Here is a 19,381-nt window from a genome sequence, read left to right as displayed (position 1 = left end):
CATATATGGTTTATTTATTTTATCTTTTGTACTATTTTTGTTTACCTGTTGGCATGTACAAGATTTCATAGATTAATATTAATACCTTTGAATTTGTTTTAAAGAAATATACGGTCAATTCAGCATATGAATGTCTAGCCAAACAAACTAGGGTACCCATCACATTGTTTTCGAAATCTTCTGGAAAGCTAAAGCATTTCCTAATGTGTTGACAACAGCTTGGAGAGTTTTTATAGATAGAATTTCAACAAGGGTGGGGCTAAGTAGAAGAGGAGTGTTGTTGATGTCAACTGCTTGTGGTTTGTGTCAAAGTAAGGAGGAATCTTGTCAGCACCTGTCCATAGAATGCAAGTATGCACAGATTGTTTGGTTTGTATGTCTCAAATGGCTGGGTATCATGCTCGATCAACACAATATCCAAAGATTCATTTTCTGATTTTTCATTGTCTACAAGCTAGTAGCAAGAAAAATTTGGTTTGGAAAGGTATATGGGCAGCTGTAATAAGGTGTATTTGGGTCCAGAGAAACTCTATCCTATTCAAACAAGGATTACTAGATGCCGATGAGATCTTCCAGCTGGCCCAACTTTAAATCATGGTCATGGTTGAAACATATGTCAAAATCCTTTAATTACTCTTTTGCAGGCTGGACTCTTAATTCGGTGATATGTATAAAGAGCTTTAAATAATAGGATGTGAGTGGCTGAGGGGAAGGATGTTTAACTGCTGGATAAGCTCTAGATAGAGCTGGAATGTCACGGTTCTGTCCAAGTTTGGAAGGTAATAAGATGGTGTCGGATGCCTAGCCGTTTGAAGGTTTTCTGGAAGCAAAATAGTCGTAGATGTATACATAGCAGAATGTACGGGAGAAGTTGAGAAGGAGCCAAAAACGTAGGTTGGATTCAAATGTTGTTAGTGTATGTTGTTATGGAGGTGACACTACACTATCTTTTAGCACCACGTTAATGTTTTACTGTTGTCCACAATGCCAACACGTGGATGTGCATTAATTCTTCATTCACTTGAATTAGTGTCATGTATGCATTGTTGGTTTGTGGCTGATTGTATGAGAACAGGAAGTGCAAATAGAAAATTCTAGACCAAGGTCTAACTCGCAACCGTTTCCTATTTGAGTTAGAGGCTTGCGGACCAAATTTTGTGCCAAAAGAAGCTGCTGTTATTTAGAGTTGGTTAAATCTGTGGCATAAGGGCAGAGTAGCTGGGATGCAGGGGTGGTTTATTTGCACAAAGGTTATTGGCCCTCAGTTTGGAACTTTATAAAGGCCTTCTATGAACAAGGGTTGATTTTTTGTAAGTATAAGCCTAATCAGTTCAATCTAAGAGTAGGGAGCAATATGGAGTTGGAACGGATTTAGGAGTAGTAGGGATGGGGATATTTCGGTGCAGATTTCTTTATAGCATTTTGTTGGTTTCCATGTCTGCAGTTATTGTCGTGCGGGTTTTATGCCATTGAAACCACAACCATTTGTTAGCACATAAGGAAATCATAACCAAGTTGTATGAAGGAAGATGTTGGAAGATTTAGGGGTAGCAGAAGAAGCACAGGGAGTGGTTTTTGCTGTGTCTAAAGAGCTTTGAGGATTGGTCCATCTAGACCATCAAATGTTCTTTTTAAGCAAGGCATCATGAAAGGTGTATCGGTATGGCCGGCCGACACCATGATGTGTCTTCGTCTTCCTGCCCGAGATGACAGAGACACGCTGGCACGAATCTGTCAACCTGGCCGACCGACACACGGCCAGGCCGACCGACACGTATAACCATTAACGCTCAAACCAAGGTTAGTGAAGCTAAACCATCATTAAGGATTGTTCCCGCCGGTTGACCGGGTGCATCTTCGTGCGTGGCTTGTCCTTGCGAGCTAGGGCACCTTCGCTCTGCACCGCCTGTGTGTACCTGAAAAGATGTGAACAAAGGGGCGCCCTCGCGGCCGTTTGCACTCCGACGATCAAGTCAGGTGGCGAGAAACATCAAATATGACGCACCTCCGTATCGGAGCACCGTGACTGGATGCTCTGAAGGTGGTCTGTAACTGAGTAACTAAATGCTGCCCTAATTGTTTGTGCGTACAGTGGTGTTAAGCAGCTAGAGTGTGTGTGGACTGTGAAAACTTGGATCCCTGTCTCGAACGCCCAAAACTCCTTTTAAACGCCTCCAGCGTTTAAAGCGTCTTAAAGTGCATTTAAAGCATCTTAAAGCGCATTTAAGGCGCTTAAATACGTTCAACACATTTAAAACGTTCAAAGCATTTAAAGCGTTTGAAGTGCTTTAAAGCGTTCGAAACGTAAGCTAAATAAACGCGTACCTTAGCATACTATCAGGGCAACGTGTACCCCTTGATGATTCGGTACTTTCTGCCCTGTGTTCTCTGACTTGATTGCTATTCTCTATAGAGGGCCTTACAGCATCGTAAGCCAACTTAGGGATGATCCATCGTGTAAGTCGTTCTTCCTCGAAGTGCATCTGGCGCAAGGGGTGACTTTTTGGGTGCCAACTCATGCGCCCCGACCTCTAGTCACTTGCCCTGGGAGTGTATCTATCTTTCTCTCGTACCATGCACATGGTTTGCCCTAGGCGTGGCCCTCTCATGGGTCGTATCTATCCCAGGGGTCTCACAGAGGTGGCGTAGGTACTTCACAAGTCAGGTTACTCCTCACTAGTACTAGAATTATGGCCTTGAAGCCACTTGTCTCCTTTCTTTATTACTGTTCTAAGGTACTGAGGCCTCTCGTGGTGTCGCCCCCTCCACGGTCTTTCCTACCCGTGGGTATCGGGGGGTGACACCGTCGATGCCTTATCCTAGCGACGCCTTAACCCGGCGACGCCTAAACTTTGCAACGCCTCTCCTTGGCGATGCCTCACCTTGGTGACGCCTACTCCTGGCGACGCCTATGCCTGGCGACGCCCATGCCTGGCGACGCCTCAAGCGGTCAACCTGTTGACGCCACCATATGTTGACTTTCGACTTAGCGTTGACTTTGACGTTGGTCAACGCCTGGGAACGGGACGGTACACAAGCCCCCCAGTCGTGAGCTGATACTTGTTCTCAGCGAAAAGACTAAGGCCTTGCCCTATCGTCCACGTGGCACTCTGATGACGTGGCATTTTCTGAGCGGCTGACGAGACATTCTCTGTGTTGTTGACGTGCCATTCTCTGTGCCAGAGATGTGACGCCTTAAGTTGCGCTTTAATCTTTCGACACATAGCACGATCCTACGGCGGAGGATGCGTGTCGTTAGCGCTTCTTGAGTTAACGTTATAACTTTCAAAAACGCGCGCTCGAGGCACTGTTTCATCCACTCTTTCGCATTCCTCACTGTTCATCTTCTCTCTGAACCCCTCGCAATTTTCTGCGACTCTTGCATTCTTCTTCTTCACGAAAGCTCATACCTTTGCTACTCCCAACCACAAAAGGTATGTTTTTTCTACTCCGATGACCCTTTTTCTTTATTGTATTGCTCGTATACTTGCCTGGGTTTGTTTAAATTTCAGCACTTTTATGTTCTCCCTCCTCATTTCTCTGTTTTCCCCTTTCTGAATTTTTCGCGTGGGTAGAGGTTCTCTTACGGTTTTTTCTTCCCCTTTCTTCCCTTACCCTGCTTGCTAAACCCTTTTCCTTTCTTCCTTCTTCAGCTTCTTCATCAAATTATGGCACGTACAAAACGACGTCCAATCCACCACCCCCAAGAACCAACTACAAAGCCCTTTACACCTGGGCCCCCGATGAGCTGCTCGAAGAGAGCTCGAGCCTGATCTCCACGAAGGCCTGGAGAGATCACATCGGAGAGGCGAGCGTCTACGATCACCGTGCCTTCGCTAAGAGGCATGACAATGACATAGCAGTGCTCCCTTGTACCCCAGGGGAGCCTATCTGCAGGGACGAGCAGGCCAACAAGGGATTCCCCTTCTTCTATTTCTACCTGACTGTGTTCAAGCGTATCGGGGTGCGCTTGCCCTTTTCCAGGTTCGAACGAGAACTGCTCACAGAGATCAACGTCGCCCCAGCCCAACTTCACCGCAACAGTTGGGCCTTCATCAAGGCATTCGCCATCTTGTGGGGGTACTTTGGTAAGTCACCCTCAGTCGACATCTTTCTTCATTTCTTTGAAGCGAAGAAATAGGGGAAGAGCCTGTGGGTGAGCCTAAGCGGTATTGCAGGGAGGGTCATCCTCTCCCTGTTCCAACAATCGTACAAGGGCTGGAAAGGGAAGTTCTTCAAGGTATGCTGCTCAGAGTATGACCAAGCAGCCTTGGACAACTTTCCCCTCTACTGGGTGGGGGAAGTCAAAACTGTTGGGTCTATTAGTGTCTAAGTTCAAGAGGGGAGGGGTGAATTGAGCTTATAAAATTTTCGCAAGAACACACAACTTTTCAGTATTCCAGAGGCAAAAAGAACAGATTGTTTTTACATGAAACAGATTGATTCTTCAGAGCAGTCTTGGCACAATTTGAATTTTGTTCAATGTAAAATTGTGTTCAACAAGAAATATAACAGAACCAGATCAGCTTAATATTGTGAGGATGAAGGATACAGCTATGCTTAGAAATCAATCAAAAGTTACACAACACAAGATTTCAAGAAGTATGATCCTTTCTCAGGTTTTAATGAATGATCAGTTTGTTCACAATTCACTTAAACCATTATGTGCAGCAACCTTGTTTATGATCAGAAAACTTCGACAAATCAGGAAGAACAGTTTTCCCTTAACCCAGAATTAACAGATTCAATTTAAAAAGAACAGATTTAGTTCTTGACAGAATTAAGCAAAAACCAGAAAAGAGTGCAGGGATGAGAATACAAGATACACACGTTTTTATACTGGTTCACTCATACAGAGCTACATCCAGTCTCACCTTACCCCAAGGTGGAATTCACTAAAAACAGTATCAATCACTTACAAAACCAGCAGTTCTTGAACACTACAAGAACAACACACACAATGCTGAAAAACCCTATTTCAGCACACCTTGCACTCCAAGAAACCCTATCAAGGAGTGACTAACACTTACACCTTTACAAAACAGAATAAAGGAAAGATTACACCTGAGAAGAAGATGCAAGAACTCAAAACCAGTAGTTCAATTTGCTGCAGAATTGCACCAGCACCTTCACCAAGATCAAAGGTTTCCTAGAACAAGCACACTTGAAAATCTCTTTGGAAAACCTTTCAATAACTCTTTTTAATCCTTCTTCTCACATGGAAATTGTTTTATCTCTGTCAAAAGCGTAATTCCTCAACACTTCTTCATGTGAGAGAGACTTTTCTTTATATAGAAAACAGTTTCTAACTTCTTTTCAAAAACAGTTGAAAAGCAGTTAAGAAAACAACAGATTCAGTTTTGAACTTAACAGATTTATTTTGTGAAAACTGCCAACTCAGCTTAACAGAAATAATTGTCTGAGTGGTACCTTTGGTGCCCTAACTAACTTGTGAAAAACCTTTCAGCAGACCAAAGAATAAACCTGTTCTTTCACAGTAAAACAGATTAAAGTATAACACACAGGCCAGCTCAGCTTAACTGAAATAACGAACTGAGCTTTCCCTTGGTGCCTTAACAGAAATTTAGAAAAGCCTTTTAACAGAGAAGAAATAAACAGATTCTTTCTCCATAAAACAGATTTATTTGTGTACTGTTTTAAAACTGTTAAAACCATTTTAAAAAGCTTTTCAAAAACCATTTAATGAAAGCCTTTTTAACAGAGAAGAAATAAACAGATTTTTTCTCCATAAAACAGATTTATTTGTGTACTGTTTTAAAACTGTTAAAAACATTTTAAAAGGCTTTTCAAAAACCATTTAACCACATCATGTGCTTGATCTAGACTTGGTTAGGCATCTAGGATAGGTTACACAGCAAAAGGCAATCATACACACTTACAAGCCTAATTACAAATGAATCTAAAAACCTATTACAATCTTCAAAGCTCTCAAGCCATTTTCTTCATCAAACACACATCAAGCCTTGGTAGGGAAGAAGCTTCCTCCAGCTTCAACAATCTCCCCCTGTTTGATGGAGACAAATTCCCTTTGCTTTGCACAGCTTTGAAGAAAGATCATGACCAAATCTGTACAGAACTATATACAAAGAAAACAGGTATTAAAGCAGAACAAGAGATTTAGAAATGATATACCTGCAGATTTAACATCTGAATCATATCAGCAGCCACTGTGAATATCATCTGCAGAACCTGTACCAGGCTATTCTTAGGCTGTTCTGTACTAGGCTATTCTTCTCCCCCTTTGGATTCATCAAACAGAATGGGAGCATAAAATACCACAGAAAAAATAATAGCCATACATAACAGTTCAAATAAAACCAATAAGCCATAGAGGTTCATTACAAACCACAAAACAACTAAAAACCAGTGCAGAAAAAAAAAAAATACAGATTAATTCCAAATTGTTCAACAACATATAAAAGATAAAGACTTAGAAATAGGATCACTTGTTGTTGTAATAGAGCTCAACTAGCTGCACTTGAATTCCTTCAAGTTGATCATCCAAGTGTCGAAACCTGGCGTAAGTCATCTCATAGTGTGCCTTCTGCTCATTTGTGAGTGTGTCCAGCCTGCTTAGCACCTGTCTTTCAAACATAGACAGAGGTTCACCTTTGTACTCAGGTGCCTCATATGCAACTATTGCATTCTGACTAGTGGCAGCAACATTTCATGTTCAGCAGAATGTACTGGTGATTCGTCCATGTGTTGCACACCATCAACATTTTATTCTTCTTCATTTCCTTGTGGAGCAGCTTCTTGCTCAGCCCTTTGTCCAGCATTCCTTCTAAAAACCCAGCCATCTTCATCCCAATTTACCTTAAGCTGGTTCATGATGCAATACAGCAGTATCAAGTCTTCCTCATGAAGTACAGCATGATTACTTCCTCTAGGGGTAAGCTGCCAAGCAATTATATGAGCTAAGAGTCTAGGAATTAGAGTTAGGCTACCTGCATGATACCTAACTACTGGTTCAGTAGGATTCCTCACACAGCTTCTATAAAATTGCAATTTGTTGAATCCTTGAATTCCAGCAGTGTTTCCTTTGCTCACTTTCAGTCCTGAATATTTGATTCCACCCACACTACTCCAGATTTCTCTAGTGATCTTCAACTTCACTCCTTTTACATGGGAAACCAGATTTTTACCCTCTTGTTCAAGGTTGCAGTAAAACACCTTCACGAGGTCTGGATAAACATTTCCATTCATCTCCCGAAACCCTTTCAGCTTTTGATGCTTGAGCAAGTCTTTGGCTTCTATCAGATTCTGCTCTCTCAGCCATGAGAACTCAAGCAGCTTGGGTACATTGATTTGCTTCCTGCCAGTCTCATGTATGAACCTTGTCATTGCCTCTGAATCTCCAGCAAACCAGTTTTCCAGGATACCTGGGCTGCTTTGAGATTGCTCCTTGGATTTCTTCTTTCTATGTGAGGAGGATGCCATGCTTAATCTGTTCTTCCCTGCATCAATATATTACCATACAATTCTAGAAGAAAGACATTACAGATTATTATTCAAAAGCAGGAACAGAACCTGTGGTGAAGCAATGTGCACCTGGACAGCTTATAGTGCAAGTGAGATGGTGTGAGAGACGAGCTAAATTGTGCTAGGTTTATATAGAATTATTTAACCAAAATTGAAATGCACAAATTTTAATTCAGGGCAATGTAATCAGATTTTGGAAATAATGAATTTTGAAGAAAAATAAAATCCCACAGATATGCTACAGATTTTATTCCAATGGTGCAGCAGGTTCAGGTGTGGATTCACGTAAGAATATCTTGGAACCTGATTTTGGTACATCAAATCTGTTGCATCTACACAAAATCCAATTATTTAGGATACCCACACATTAATTTGCATGGATCTGCTGGTCAATAACCGTAAAAGCAGTCAATAATAAAGTGAGAGAGAGAAAAATAAATCTTTCTCTTTCCTAGTCACAGTTGTGATTTCTGAAACAGAGAACGAAACATGTTAAAACATAAAACAACAGATTGAAATTTTCACTGCAGAGGACGATTCAAGCTAATTATACCCAATTCATTTAAAAGAAAGTGAAACCTGTCTTTAGCAAGTGGTTTAGTGAATAGATCAGCTAATTGAAATTCAGTACCAATGAATTGTATATCACATGTTCCATTAGCTATATGTTCTCTTAGAAAGTGATGTCTAATTTCAATGTGCTTAGTCCTTGAGTGCATGACAGGATTCTTAGACAGATTTATGGCACTTGTATTATCACAATTTATAGGTATGTTATTTAACAGAATACCAAAATCACTTAGCTGCTGCCTTAGCCATAAGGTTTGAGCACAACAACTTCCAGCAGCTATGTATTCTGCTTCTACTGTGGAGAGAGCAACACAAGCTTGCTTCTTGCAATGCCAAGAGATTAGACTTGATCCAAGCATGTGACAAGTCCCACTTGTGCTCTTCCTATCAACTTTGCAGCCTGCAAAATCAGAATCTGAAAAACCAATCAAATTCAAAGATACCTTGTTAGGATACCACAATCCAACATCCTTAGATCCTTGCAAATATTTCAGAATTCTCTTTGCTGCATTGTAGTGTGATTCCCTTGGATCAGATTGATATCTAGCACATAGACATACAGCAAACATAATGTCAGGCCTGCTGGCAGTTAGATATAATAAGGAACCAATTAAACCCCTATATTTCGTTTGATCCACTAATTTTCCTGCAGAATCTTGATCCAGCTGACAACTTGTTGAAATAGGAGTGCTGATTGCTTTGCATTGATTCATATCAAACTTCTTGAGCAGTTCCTTGCAGTATTTTTCTTGACTTATGAAAATCCCATCCTTGAGTTGCTTAACTTGTAGACCAAGGAAGAAATTCATTTCTCCTAACATTGACATCTCAAACTCACTTTTCATGGTTTTCACAAAGTCTTCACACATCTCTTCATTTGTGGATCCAAAGATAATATCATCTACATAGACTTGCACAAGTATGATATCTTCACTTTTCTTCTTTAGAAAGAGAGTTTTATCTGAATTGCCACGGCTATAACCTTGAGACAGCAGAAATTCACTTAGCCTTTCATACCATTGCCTAGGTGCTTGCTTTAATCCATATAAGGCTTTCTTAAACATGAACACATGTTCTGGATTCTTGTGATCTTCAAACCCTGGAGGCTAAGATACAAACACCTCTTCATTGATGTAGCCATTTAGAAATGCACTCTTGACATCCATTTGAAATAGCTTGAAGCCTTGTATGCTGGAAAATGCTAGAAGAAGTCTGACAGCTTCAAGACGTGCTACTGGTGCATAGGTTTCACCAAAATCAATACCTTCTTCTTGGTTATACCCTTTAGCAACCAGTCTTGCTTTATTTCTAGTGATAGCTCCATGTTCATCCATCTTGTTCCTGTACACCCACTTGGTTCCTATGATGTTCATCTCATGCTTCCTTGGAACCAAAGTCCACACTTCATTGTATTCAAACTGGTTCAGCTCTTCCTGCATTGTTGTTATCCAATTGCTGTCTTGCAGTGCTTCTTCCAAGCTTTTAGGCTCAATCTGTGACACAAAAGCTACTGTTCTGCAGAAGTTGTTGAGTGAATTCCTTGTTGAGATTCCTTTCTCAATTTTACCAATTACATTGTCAAGAGTGAGATCCCTTGGAGTCTTCCATTCTTTAGGCAGTCCTGCATTCACAGTAGATTCTTTGACAGAATTTGGATTAGTAGCATCAAGCTCACTAGACTGATTTTGTTGCATAATTGTTCTTAAATCATCCATACCAGGTTCATCCACAACAGATTTGGGCACAGAAAAATCTGTTTCATCAAACACAACATGTATAGATTCTTCAACAGCAAGCAATCTTTTGTTATATACTCTATAAGCATGACCATTTATAGCATAACCAATATGTATTCCTTCATCTGATTTAGGATCAAACTTCCCCAGATTATCTTTACCATTATTTAAAACAAAGCATTTGCAGCCAAACACCCTAAGATGACTAATGCTAGGCTTTCTACCTTTATACAATTCATAGGGAGTTTTCTTAAGAATTGGTCTAATCAATGTTCTGTTAAGCACATAAGAAGCAGTATATACAGCATCAGCCCAAAAATATTTAGGTAAACCAGATTCATTTAGCATAGTCCTAGCTAACTCTTCTAGTGATCTATTCTTTCTTTCAACAACACCATTTTGTTGGGGTGTCCTAGGAGCAGAATAACTATGTATGATCCCATGTTTTTCACAATATTTATCAAACTTTGCATTTTGAAATTCTCCCCCATGATCACTACGAATCTGTTTTATCCTATTTTCATTCTCATTATGCAGAACCTTTGCAAGTTTCTTAAAGGCTTTATATGCATCATTTTTAGAAGCAAGAAACAAAGTCCATGTATATCTTGAAAAGTCATCAACAATCACCAAAGCATAGTAATTTCCAGCTAAGCTAGCAGTCCTAGATGGTCCAAACAAGTCCATATGCAAAACATCCAAAGCTTTATTTGAAGAAACCATATCTTTTGATTTAAAAGAAATTCTAATCTGTTTTCCCTTTACACAGGCATCACACAATCTGTTATTTTGAAACTTTATGTTTGGTAAACCAGAAACAAGTTCCTTAGATTTTAGCTTATTCAAGTGATTTGTGTGAATGTGAGCTAGTCTCCTATGCCACAGCCAAGACTCATCATTTTTAGATAGCAAACACTCATTTTCAGAACAACTCTTTATAATGTCTAGGAGATAAATGTTGTTTACCCTTTTTCCAGTGAACAGCACCTTACCAGAATTTTCATTTGAAATTGTACAAGTATTGGTTTCGAAATTGACCTTGTATCCCTTGTCACACAGCTGGCTAATACTTAGAAGACTATGTTTTAGCCCTTCAACATATAGGACATTCTCAATTGTAGTTGAGTCTTTAGTACCAACATCTCCTCTTCCAAGAATTTTTCCTCTATTGTTATCTCCATATGTGACATGCCCTTCAGCTTTGAGTTTCAGATTTATGAACTGAGTCACATCACCAGTCATGTGCTTTGAGCAGCCACTGTCTAGATACCACTGGTTTCTCCTGCTGTTTTTCTGCAACAAAACAGATTTAGCACATATGGTACCCCTTTAGTCTAGGGTCCAGCATGATTAACACCTTTCCTTAGGAAGCCATTTGGCTAATCCTTTAGGAACAAGATATCTCCTAGTCTTACATGTTCTAGATACATGACCAGATTTCATACAATAAAAACATGTTGCAGTATGCATTGTTTTTGAATTACTAAAAGAGGAAAAACCTGTTTTGGAAGGAACAAAGAAACTTGACAGCTTTTTCACATTACCTTTCATTCCAGAATTATATCCCAAACCATTTTTATTGAAAACAGCATTCTGTGAACCTAATAAGGTTTCAAGATTTTCTCTTCCCTTAGTGAAATTTGAAAGCGTTTTCAACAAATACTCAACCTGTTTTTCCAGCTTTTTGCAATTATCACAAGTTTTAATTGATGCATGTAAACATGTCAATTCAAGACTAATTAATTCAGTTTTAGCTTTGTGCAGTTCTTCTTCAAGAGCTTTAACCTTTGGTTCAAGTACCCTATTTACTCTATTCAATCTGTTGCACATTATAGCCAACCTGTTTGCTTCATCATGTGTTTCCCTAAAGGCTAATAGCAGTTGATCATAGTTTTCAGAATCAGTGGAGAAATTACTTACTGAGTCAGAGTTGGATCCCTCATCATTCACCATGAAGCAAAGATTTGCTTCTTCACTTTCAGTTGAAGAATTGCTAGATGAGGATGCATCATTTTCTTCCCATGAGATATATGCTCTTCTACCTTTCCCTTTGTCACTCCTCTTGCTTGCTGATTTTTCTTTACTTTGATTGTTTGGACAGTCAGCTTTTATATGACCTGGTTTACCACATCCAAAGCACGTGTAATTGGAAGAATTTGAATCAATAGGTTGTTTGGAATACCTCTTTCTCTGCTGAGTTCTGTCACGGTTTTTCTTTCTAAGAAATCTGCTGAATTTCCTGGTGAGCAGACTCACAGTCTCATCATGTTCTGGATCACCTTCTTCCTCACTTGTATCATGTTCTATGGTAGTTTTCAGAGCAATTCCTTTGGCCTTCTTTTCCACTGTTTCTTGTTCTTTCAATCTTTTCACCTCAATTTCATGTTCTATCAGCTTTCCAAAAAGTGTTGCAGTGGACATCTTGGATAAATCTCTGGATTCTGAGATTGCTGTTACCTTAGGCTGCCAGTTCTTATCAAGACATTTTAATACCTTAATGTTAAGCTCTTCCTTGTCAAAGACTTTACCAAGGCCAGTGAGGTGATTTACAATGTGTGTAAATCGTTTCTGCACATCTGCAATACTTTCTTCAGATTGCATTCTGAACAGCTCATACTCCTGAATTAGTGAGTGCTTCCTTGCCCGTTTCACATCATCAGTTCCTTCATGAGTCACCTCTAGTACCTCCCACATCTCCTTTGCTGAGTTACATTGAGAGACTCTAAAGAACTCATCCATATTCAGTGCAGATGTAATGATATTCTTGGCTAAAGAGTCATATTGGGCCTTTTTCTTCTCAGTTTCACTCCATTCAGACCAAGGCTTCTTTATTGTTTCATCTTTGACAACCTGCATAGGTATAAAAGGTCCACTGACCACTGCATCCCAGATTCCCATGTCAATAGATTCCATAAAGATCTTCATCCTGATTTTCCAGAAAGCATAGTTAACACCACCAAACATAGGAGGTCTATTAATAGATGCACCTTCAGCAAAAGGCATTTTAAACTCAGACATCATACACACACTTGAGCAAAATACAAGCCCTAGCTCTTGATACCAATTGTTGGGTCTATTAGTGTCTAAGTTCAAGAGGGGAGGGGTGAATTGAGCTTATAAAATTTTCGCAAGAACACACAATTTTTCAGTATTCCAGAGGCAAAAAGAACAGATTGTTTTTACATGAAACAGATTGATTCTTCAGAGCAGTCTTGGCACAATTTGAATTTTGTTCAATGTAAAATTGTGTTCAACAAGAAATATAACAGAACCAGATCAGCTTAATATTGTGAGGATGAAGGATACAGCTATGCTTAGAAATCAATCAAAAGTTACACAACACAAGATTTCAAGAAGTATGATCCTTTCTCAGGTTTTAATGAATGATCAGTTTGTTCACAATTCACTTAAACCATTATGTGCAGCAACCTTGTTTATGATCAGAAAACTTCAACAAATCAGGAAGAACAGTTTTCCCTTAACCCAGAATTAACAGATTCAATTTAAAAAGAACAGATTTAGTTCTTGACAGAATTAAGCAAAAACCAGAAAAGAGTGCAGGGATGAGAATACAAGATACACACGTTTTTATACTGGTTCACTCATACAGAGCTACATCCAGTCTCACCTTACCCCAAGGTGGAATTCACTAAAAACAGTATCAATCACTTACAAAACCAGCAGTTCTTGAACACTACAAGAACAACACACACAATGCTGAAAAACCCTATTTCAGCACACCTTGCACTCCAAGAAACCCTATCAAGGAGTGACTAACACTTACACCTTTACAAAACAGAATAAAGGAAAGATTACACCTGAGAAGAAGATGCAAGAACTCAAAACCAGTAGTTCAATTTGCTGCAGAACTGCACCAGCACCTTCACCAAGATCAAAGGTTTCCTAGAACAAGCACACTTGAAAATCTCTTTGGAAAACCTTTCAATAACTCTTTTTAATCCTTCTTCTCACATGGAAATTGTTTTATCTCTGTCAAAAGCGTAATTCCTCAACACTTCTTCATGTGAGAGAGACTTTTCTTTATATAGAAAACAGTTTCTAACTTCTTTTCAAAAACAGTTGAAAAGCAGTTAAGAAAACAACAGATTCAGTTATGAACTTAACAGATTTATTTTGTGAAAACTGCCAACTCAGCTTAACAGAAATAATTGTCTGAGTGGTACCTTTGGTGCCCTAACTAACTTGTGAAAAACCTTTCAGCAGACCAAAGAATAAACCTGTTCTTTCACAGTAAAACAGATTAAAGTATAACACACAGGCCAGCTCAGCTTAACTGAAATAACGAACTGAGCTTTCCCTTGGTGCCTTAACAGAAATTTAGAAAAGCCTTTTAACAGAGAAGAAATAAACAGATTCTTTCTCCATAAAACAGATTTATTTGTGTACTGTTTTAAAACTGTTAAAACCATTTTAAAAAGCTTTTCAAAAACCATTTAACGAAAGCCTTTTTAACAGAGAAGAAATAAACAGATTTTTTCTCCATAAAACAGATTTATTTATGTACTGTTTTAAAACTGTTAAAAACATTTTAAAAGGCTTTTCAAAAACCATTTAACCACATCATGTGCTTGATCTAGACTTGGTTAGGCATCTAGGATAGGTTACACAGCAAAAGGCAATCATACACACTTACAAGCCTAATTACAAATGAATCTAAAAACCTATTACAATCTTCAAAGCTCTCAAGCCATTTTCTTCATCAAACACACATCAAGCCTTGGTAGGGAAGAAGCTTCCTCCAGCTTCAACAAAAACGACCAAACCCAAATCTCTGGACGAGCTTCCTTTGGCAGATCGAGAGGTGTGCCAAGTCCTGGGCAGCGTGGGCGGCTTCGATACTTCCATCCTAATTAGTCGCGAGCACGACGCTGAAGGACTCACTCGATACATAAGTATAGAAAACACCCCCTCTCCAATTCGTTTTTGCTTTCCCTGTTTCTGCTTATTCTTTGCTGTGTACATTATCTGTCTGTTCCCTTACCCTTACTGTATTAATTTTACTGATGTAGATTCGAGGAAGGACAAGCAACGTAAGCAGAAACTTGCCCAAATCCTGAAGTCCAAAGGTGGGGCTTCGGCGAAGGGAGTTGGGGAATCCCTACCTCCAGCCTCTGAGTCAACCCCCACCTCTCCCAACCCTTGCTCTCAACCTTTAACTACACCATCATCTCCACCAACCCCTCCTTCTCCTAACCACCCGCCAAGCTCACATCTCCCATCACGGCCATGCCACTCGCACTGGCCGAGGCTGCTACTCTACCAGCCCCCCTTGACAAAGGAAAAAAGGGTGGTAGTGGTGCCTTCTGATGATGATGATGAGGACTCTGCTGAGGGGCAGGTCTTCAAACGACAAAGGACGACCCAGCCTGCCCCTCAGGCTGCCATCTCCGCCACTTCCTCCTCCCATGGGGCAGAATCTCTGAGGGAAGACCCTCCAAGCGCCTCCTCACCTCCTCAATCTAAGGCTTTGGAGGGTGGGGCCAAAGCTGAGGTTGCATCTACTCCCTCGACCGCTCCAGAGTTCCCTTTGCCCATTCGAGACTCACTGAGTGGCTATCTAGAGAGGGTGTCTCCTCGCGACCAACCTGAAGGGCCCAAACAAGAGGGCATATACTATTACATGGGCGCCTTCATGGATTGCGCCCAAACATGGCGGGAGCAGGCCAAGGCCAAAGTTGTTGAAGTCTCCACTCTTCAAGCGCTGGAGAAAAAGGTCGCCTCCCTGACAGAGGAGAAAGAGAAACTGGCACGCCATTGGGAGCGTCAAGAGGATGCATATAAGACTTCTCTGAGGGTGGCACAAAAGGCAAAAGAGGAGGCTAATAAGCGATTGCACGAGGTGGCGCAAGCTAACGCTGAACTCCTTGATCAAGTGGTGCTTCTTCGTGCCAAGGTTGCATATCTGGAAGACGCGGCGAAGGCTTCTGAAGCGCAACAGAAAAAACTGGAAGCCCAATGCGGTGACCGAGAGCAGAAACTCAAAGGGAAAAAGAGTGTCCCCATTACAATTATATGTTTCGTAATAACCTTTAACTAGAGGGAACTCTAAATTGCATGCACTTCCCCAGGCGTCGCCTCCGCGCTGGAGGGGCGCTCACACACCCTAAACACCCCCCTCTTCGTCTTTAAACTATTTTCATAGCATTTTCGGGCTTCTTCTTGATCGGACTTGATCACGATCACCCTGCCACTAAGGTCAGGCAACTTCATCTTCATGTGGCTAGTGGAGGACAGTGCCCTTAGCCTATTCAGTGCGGGTCTGCCCAACAAGATGTTGTAGGCTGAATTGGCGTTTACCACTAAGTACCGAATGCTCTCGGTACGAGACGCCGCTCCATCGGTGAACGTTGTCCTTAGTTCTAGATAGCCACGTACCTCAATCGGGTTGTCTGCGAATCAATACAGGCATCCTGTGTAGGGTCTCAATAAGTCAGGGGACAACTGTAGCTTGTTGTAGGTCGACCAAAACATGACATCGGCGAAACTGCCTTGGTCGACGAGAACCCTATGAACTTTCCTTCCAGCAGTGACGACCGAAATGGCCACGAGGTCATTGTCATGCGGGACAACATCCCGTAGGTCAGCCCTTGTGAAAATGAGGTCTGACTCCCATGGGTCGTCCGAAAATTCCTCAGCGCCCAAACTCACTGACCTCACATATCTCTTACGCTGAGAGGCAGTGGGTCCTCCTCCAGAAAAGCCACTAGAAATGGTGTGCATTTCTCCGCAAATCGGCATCTCGTGTGCTTGACCCTCCTCAGGCACTGTCAAGGCTGTGATCGCAGCGGACCCAGCAAGGTAATCCTTCAAGAACCCACTCTTCACGAGCTCGTCCAACTGATAGCCCAGCGCCAAGCAGTTGTTGATATGGTGCCCGAACGCCTCATGGAATTCGCACCACGTCTCTTTGTGAGGTCCCAGCACCTTATCAGACTTCGCTGGTGGCTTCAACCTGTCAGCTATGTTGGGCACGACGATGAGGTCTTTTAGCTCCACGACGAAATCGTGCCTCAACGGTCTTTTTCCTTCCCTCGCTAGCCTACTTCCCTCCGCTCGACCGTTGGACTGGGGCCTCCTTGCCTTGTAGGGGCGCTTCCTCTCCTGGTCTTTTCTCCCCGTCGTGGCCTCGTTGACTCTGACGGGTTGCGCGCGCATATGTGCTCTTGGGCGCGTGGGTGCAACAATTGTGCGCTTCTCGTATACCTCACCCTCAGAGGCAATGTGTTCTACCGCGCGACGCCTTGTTTCGGAAAAAGTCTTGGGGCGGTTGTGGATGATTGACTCGTAGAAAGGCCCTGGGCACACCCCCTTTCTGAACGCATATACGATAATGGGCTCTTCTGTGGTACCAACCTTCACCACTTGCGCCCCAAAGCGGTTTATGTATTCCTTCAAGGTCTCGCCTTGATACTGCTTTACGTCAAACAAGTCATATGAAAATGGTGGCGAGGCCCTGTTGGCTAGATACTGCTCCCTGAATAACTTTGAGAGCTGCGCGAAAGACGTGATATGACCCTCTGGGAGGCTGATGAACTAGTCCATGGCCATCCCAGTCAAGGTGCTCATGAAGAGCTTGCACCTTACGACGTCGGAGCCGCATACCAGCATCATCTGCGTGTGGAACGCGGTGAGATGTGCTTCAGGGTCCTCCATCCTTGTGAAGGTTGTCTTGGGCCCCGTGAATGTGTTGGGGATCACCGTCTCCAGAATCGGTTGAGAGAACGGTGTGGAGAATTCTCTCGGTGGTGCGAAAGGCTCGGGCTCGTCCATATCGCGCCATCCCCAACGCAGCTCCTCGTTTGTGCGATGGAGCTCTTCGTTTCTCACCTGAGATGCAACGAGATCCGCTTACATGCACTCTTGCTCTGCCCTTGATGCTGCCATTGCTTCTTGCAATCCCTGCATCATTCCCGTGAGCTGTTGCATGGTCATCTCTTCACTCCTAGTGCGTGTGGGTCTCATTTTTGCATTTTATGGAAACCTTTCCGTCTGTCATGCAACTTGAGAACTGGAACTGGTGAACTATACTTGTGATGGGACTGATGTTTTAGATCGGCCCCACAATGGGCGCCAAATGTTCCCACCGGTTGACCGGGTGCATCTTCGTGCGTGGCTTGTCCTCGCGAGCTAGGGCACCTTCGCTCTGCACCGCCTGTGTGTACCTTAAAAGAAGTGAACAAAAAGGCGCCCTCGCGGACGTTTGCACTCCGACGATCAAGTTAGCTGGCGAGAAACATCAAATGTGACGAACCTCCGTATCGGAGCACCGTGACTGGATGCTCTGAAGGTGGTCTGTAACTGAGTAACTGAGTAACTAAATGCTACCCTAATTGGTTGTGCGTATAGCGGTGTTAAGCAACTAGAGTGTGTGTGGACTGTGAAAACTTGGATCTCTGTCTCGAACGCCCAAAACTCCTTTTAAACGCCTAATCAGTTCAATCTAAGAGTAGGGAGCAATATGGAGTTGGAACGGATTTAGGAGTAGTAGGGATGGGGATATTGTTCGGTGCAAATTTCTTTATAGCATTCTGTTGGTTTCCATGTCTGCAGTTATTGTCGTGGGGGTTTTATGCCATTGAAACCACAACCATTTGTTAGCACATGAGGAAATCATAACGAAGTTGTATGAAGGAAGATGTTGGAAGATTTAGGGGTAGCAGAAGAAGCACAGGGAGTGGTTTTTCCTGTGTCTAAAGAGCTTTGAGGATTGGTCCATCTAGACCATCAAATGTTATTTTTAAGCAAGGCATCATGAAAGGTGTACCGGTATGGCCGGCCGACAACATGACGTGTCTCCGTCTCCCTGCCCGAGATGACAGAGACACGCTGGCACGAATCTGTCAACCTGGCCGACCGACCGACACACGGTCAGGTCGACCGACACGTATAACCATTAACGCTCAAACCAAGGTTAGTGAAGCTAAACCATCATTAAGGATTGTTCCCGCCGGTTGACCGGGTGCGTCTTCGTGCGTGGCTTGTCCTCGCGAGCTAGGGCACCTTCGCTTTGCACCGCCTGTGTGTACCTGAAAAGATGTGAACAAAGGGGCGCCCTCGCGGCCGTTTGCACTCCGACGATCAAGTCAGGTGGCGAGAAACATCAAATGTGACGCACCTCCGTATCGGAGCACCGTGACTGGATGCTCTGAAGGTGGTCTGTAACTGACTAACTGTGAAAACTTGGATCCCTGTCTCGAACGCCCAAAACTCCTTTTAAACGCCTCCAGCGTTTAAAGCGTCTTAAAGTGTAATTAAAGCGGCTTTGTTCCGTCCGGTTGACCGGGAAGTCTTCGTGCGCGACCTCAACCGTCAGCTAGGGACTCCTTCCCACTGGTTACCTGTGGATTCCTGCAAAAAAGAGGACAAAGAGGCGCCCTAGCGGCCGTGTGCACTCCGACGCTCAAGTCAGCCAGCAAGAAACACCAAAACTGTCGACCTACGTCTCCGAGCACCGCGTATGGCACTCTGAAGGTGGTAAAAAGAACTGTGTATATGTGTGTGTGTTGTCTCTTTCAGGCAAAAATATTTCCTAGTCACTTGTACGTAACCTT

The 19,381-nt window shown here is 42.4% G+C and overlaps 1 protein-coding gene across 1 annotated transcript; it reads right to left on the bottom strand.

The window, feature by feature from the left end:
- Positions 1-16,226: 16,226 nt before the first annotated feature.
- Positions 16,227-17,792, bottom strand: LOC137805994 (uncharacterized). The gene is made up of 2 exons (XM_068605871.1): positions 17,683-17,792; positions 16,227-17,355 (listed from the first exon to the last, which is right to left on the bottom strand). The coding sequence occupies exons 1-2, from the start codon at positions 17,790-17,792 to the stop codon at positions 16,227-16,229; spliced, it is 1,239 nt and encodes a 412-aa protein (XP_068461972.1).
- Positions 17,793-19,381: the final 1,589 nt, after the last annotated feature.

This window comes from Phaseolus vulgaris, chromosome 11 (assembly GCF_000499845.2).
Source record: "Phaseolus vulgaris cultivar G19833 chromosome 11, P. vulgaris v2.0, whole genome shotgun sequence".
In the NCBI taxonomy this organism is placed as follows: domain Eukaryota; kingdom Viridiplantae; phylum Streptophyta; class Magnoliopsida; order Fabales; family Fabaceae; genus Phaseolus; species Phaseolus vulgaris.
Note: the sequence above shows the minus strand (reverse complement) of the source record. Positions and strands in the feature narration are given on the sequence as shown.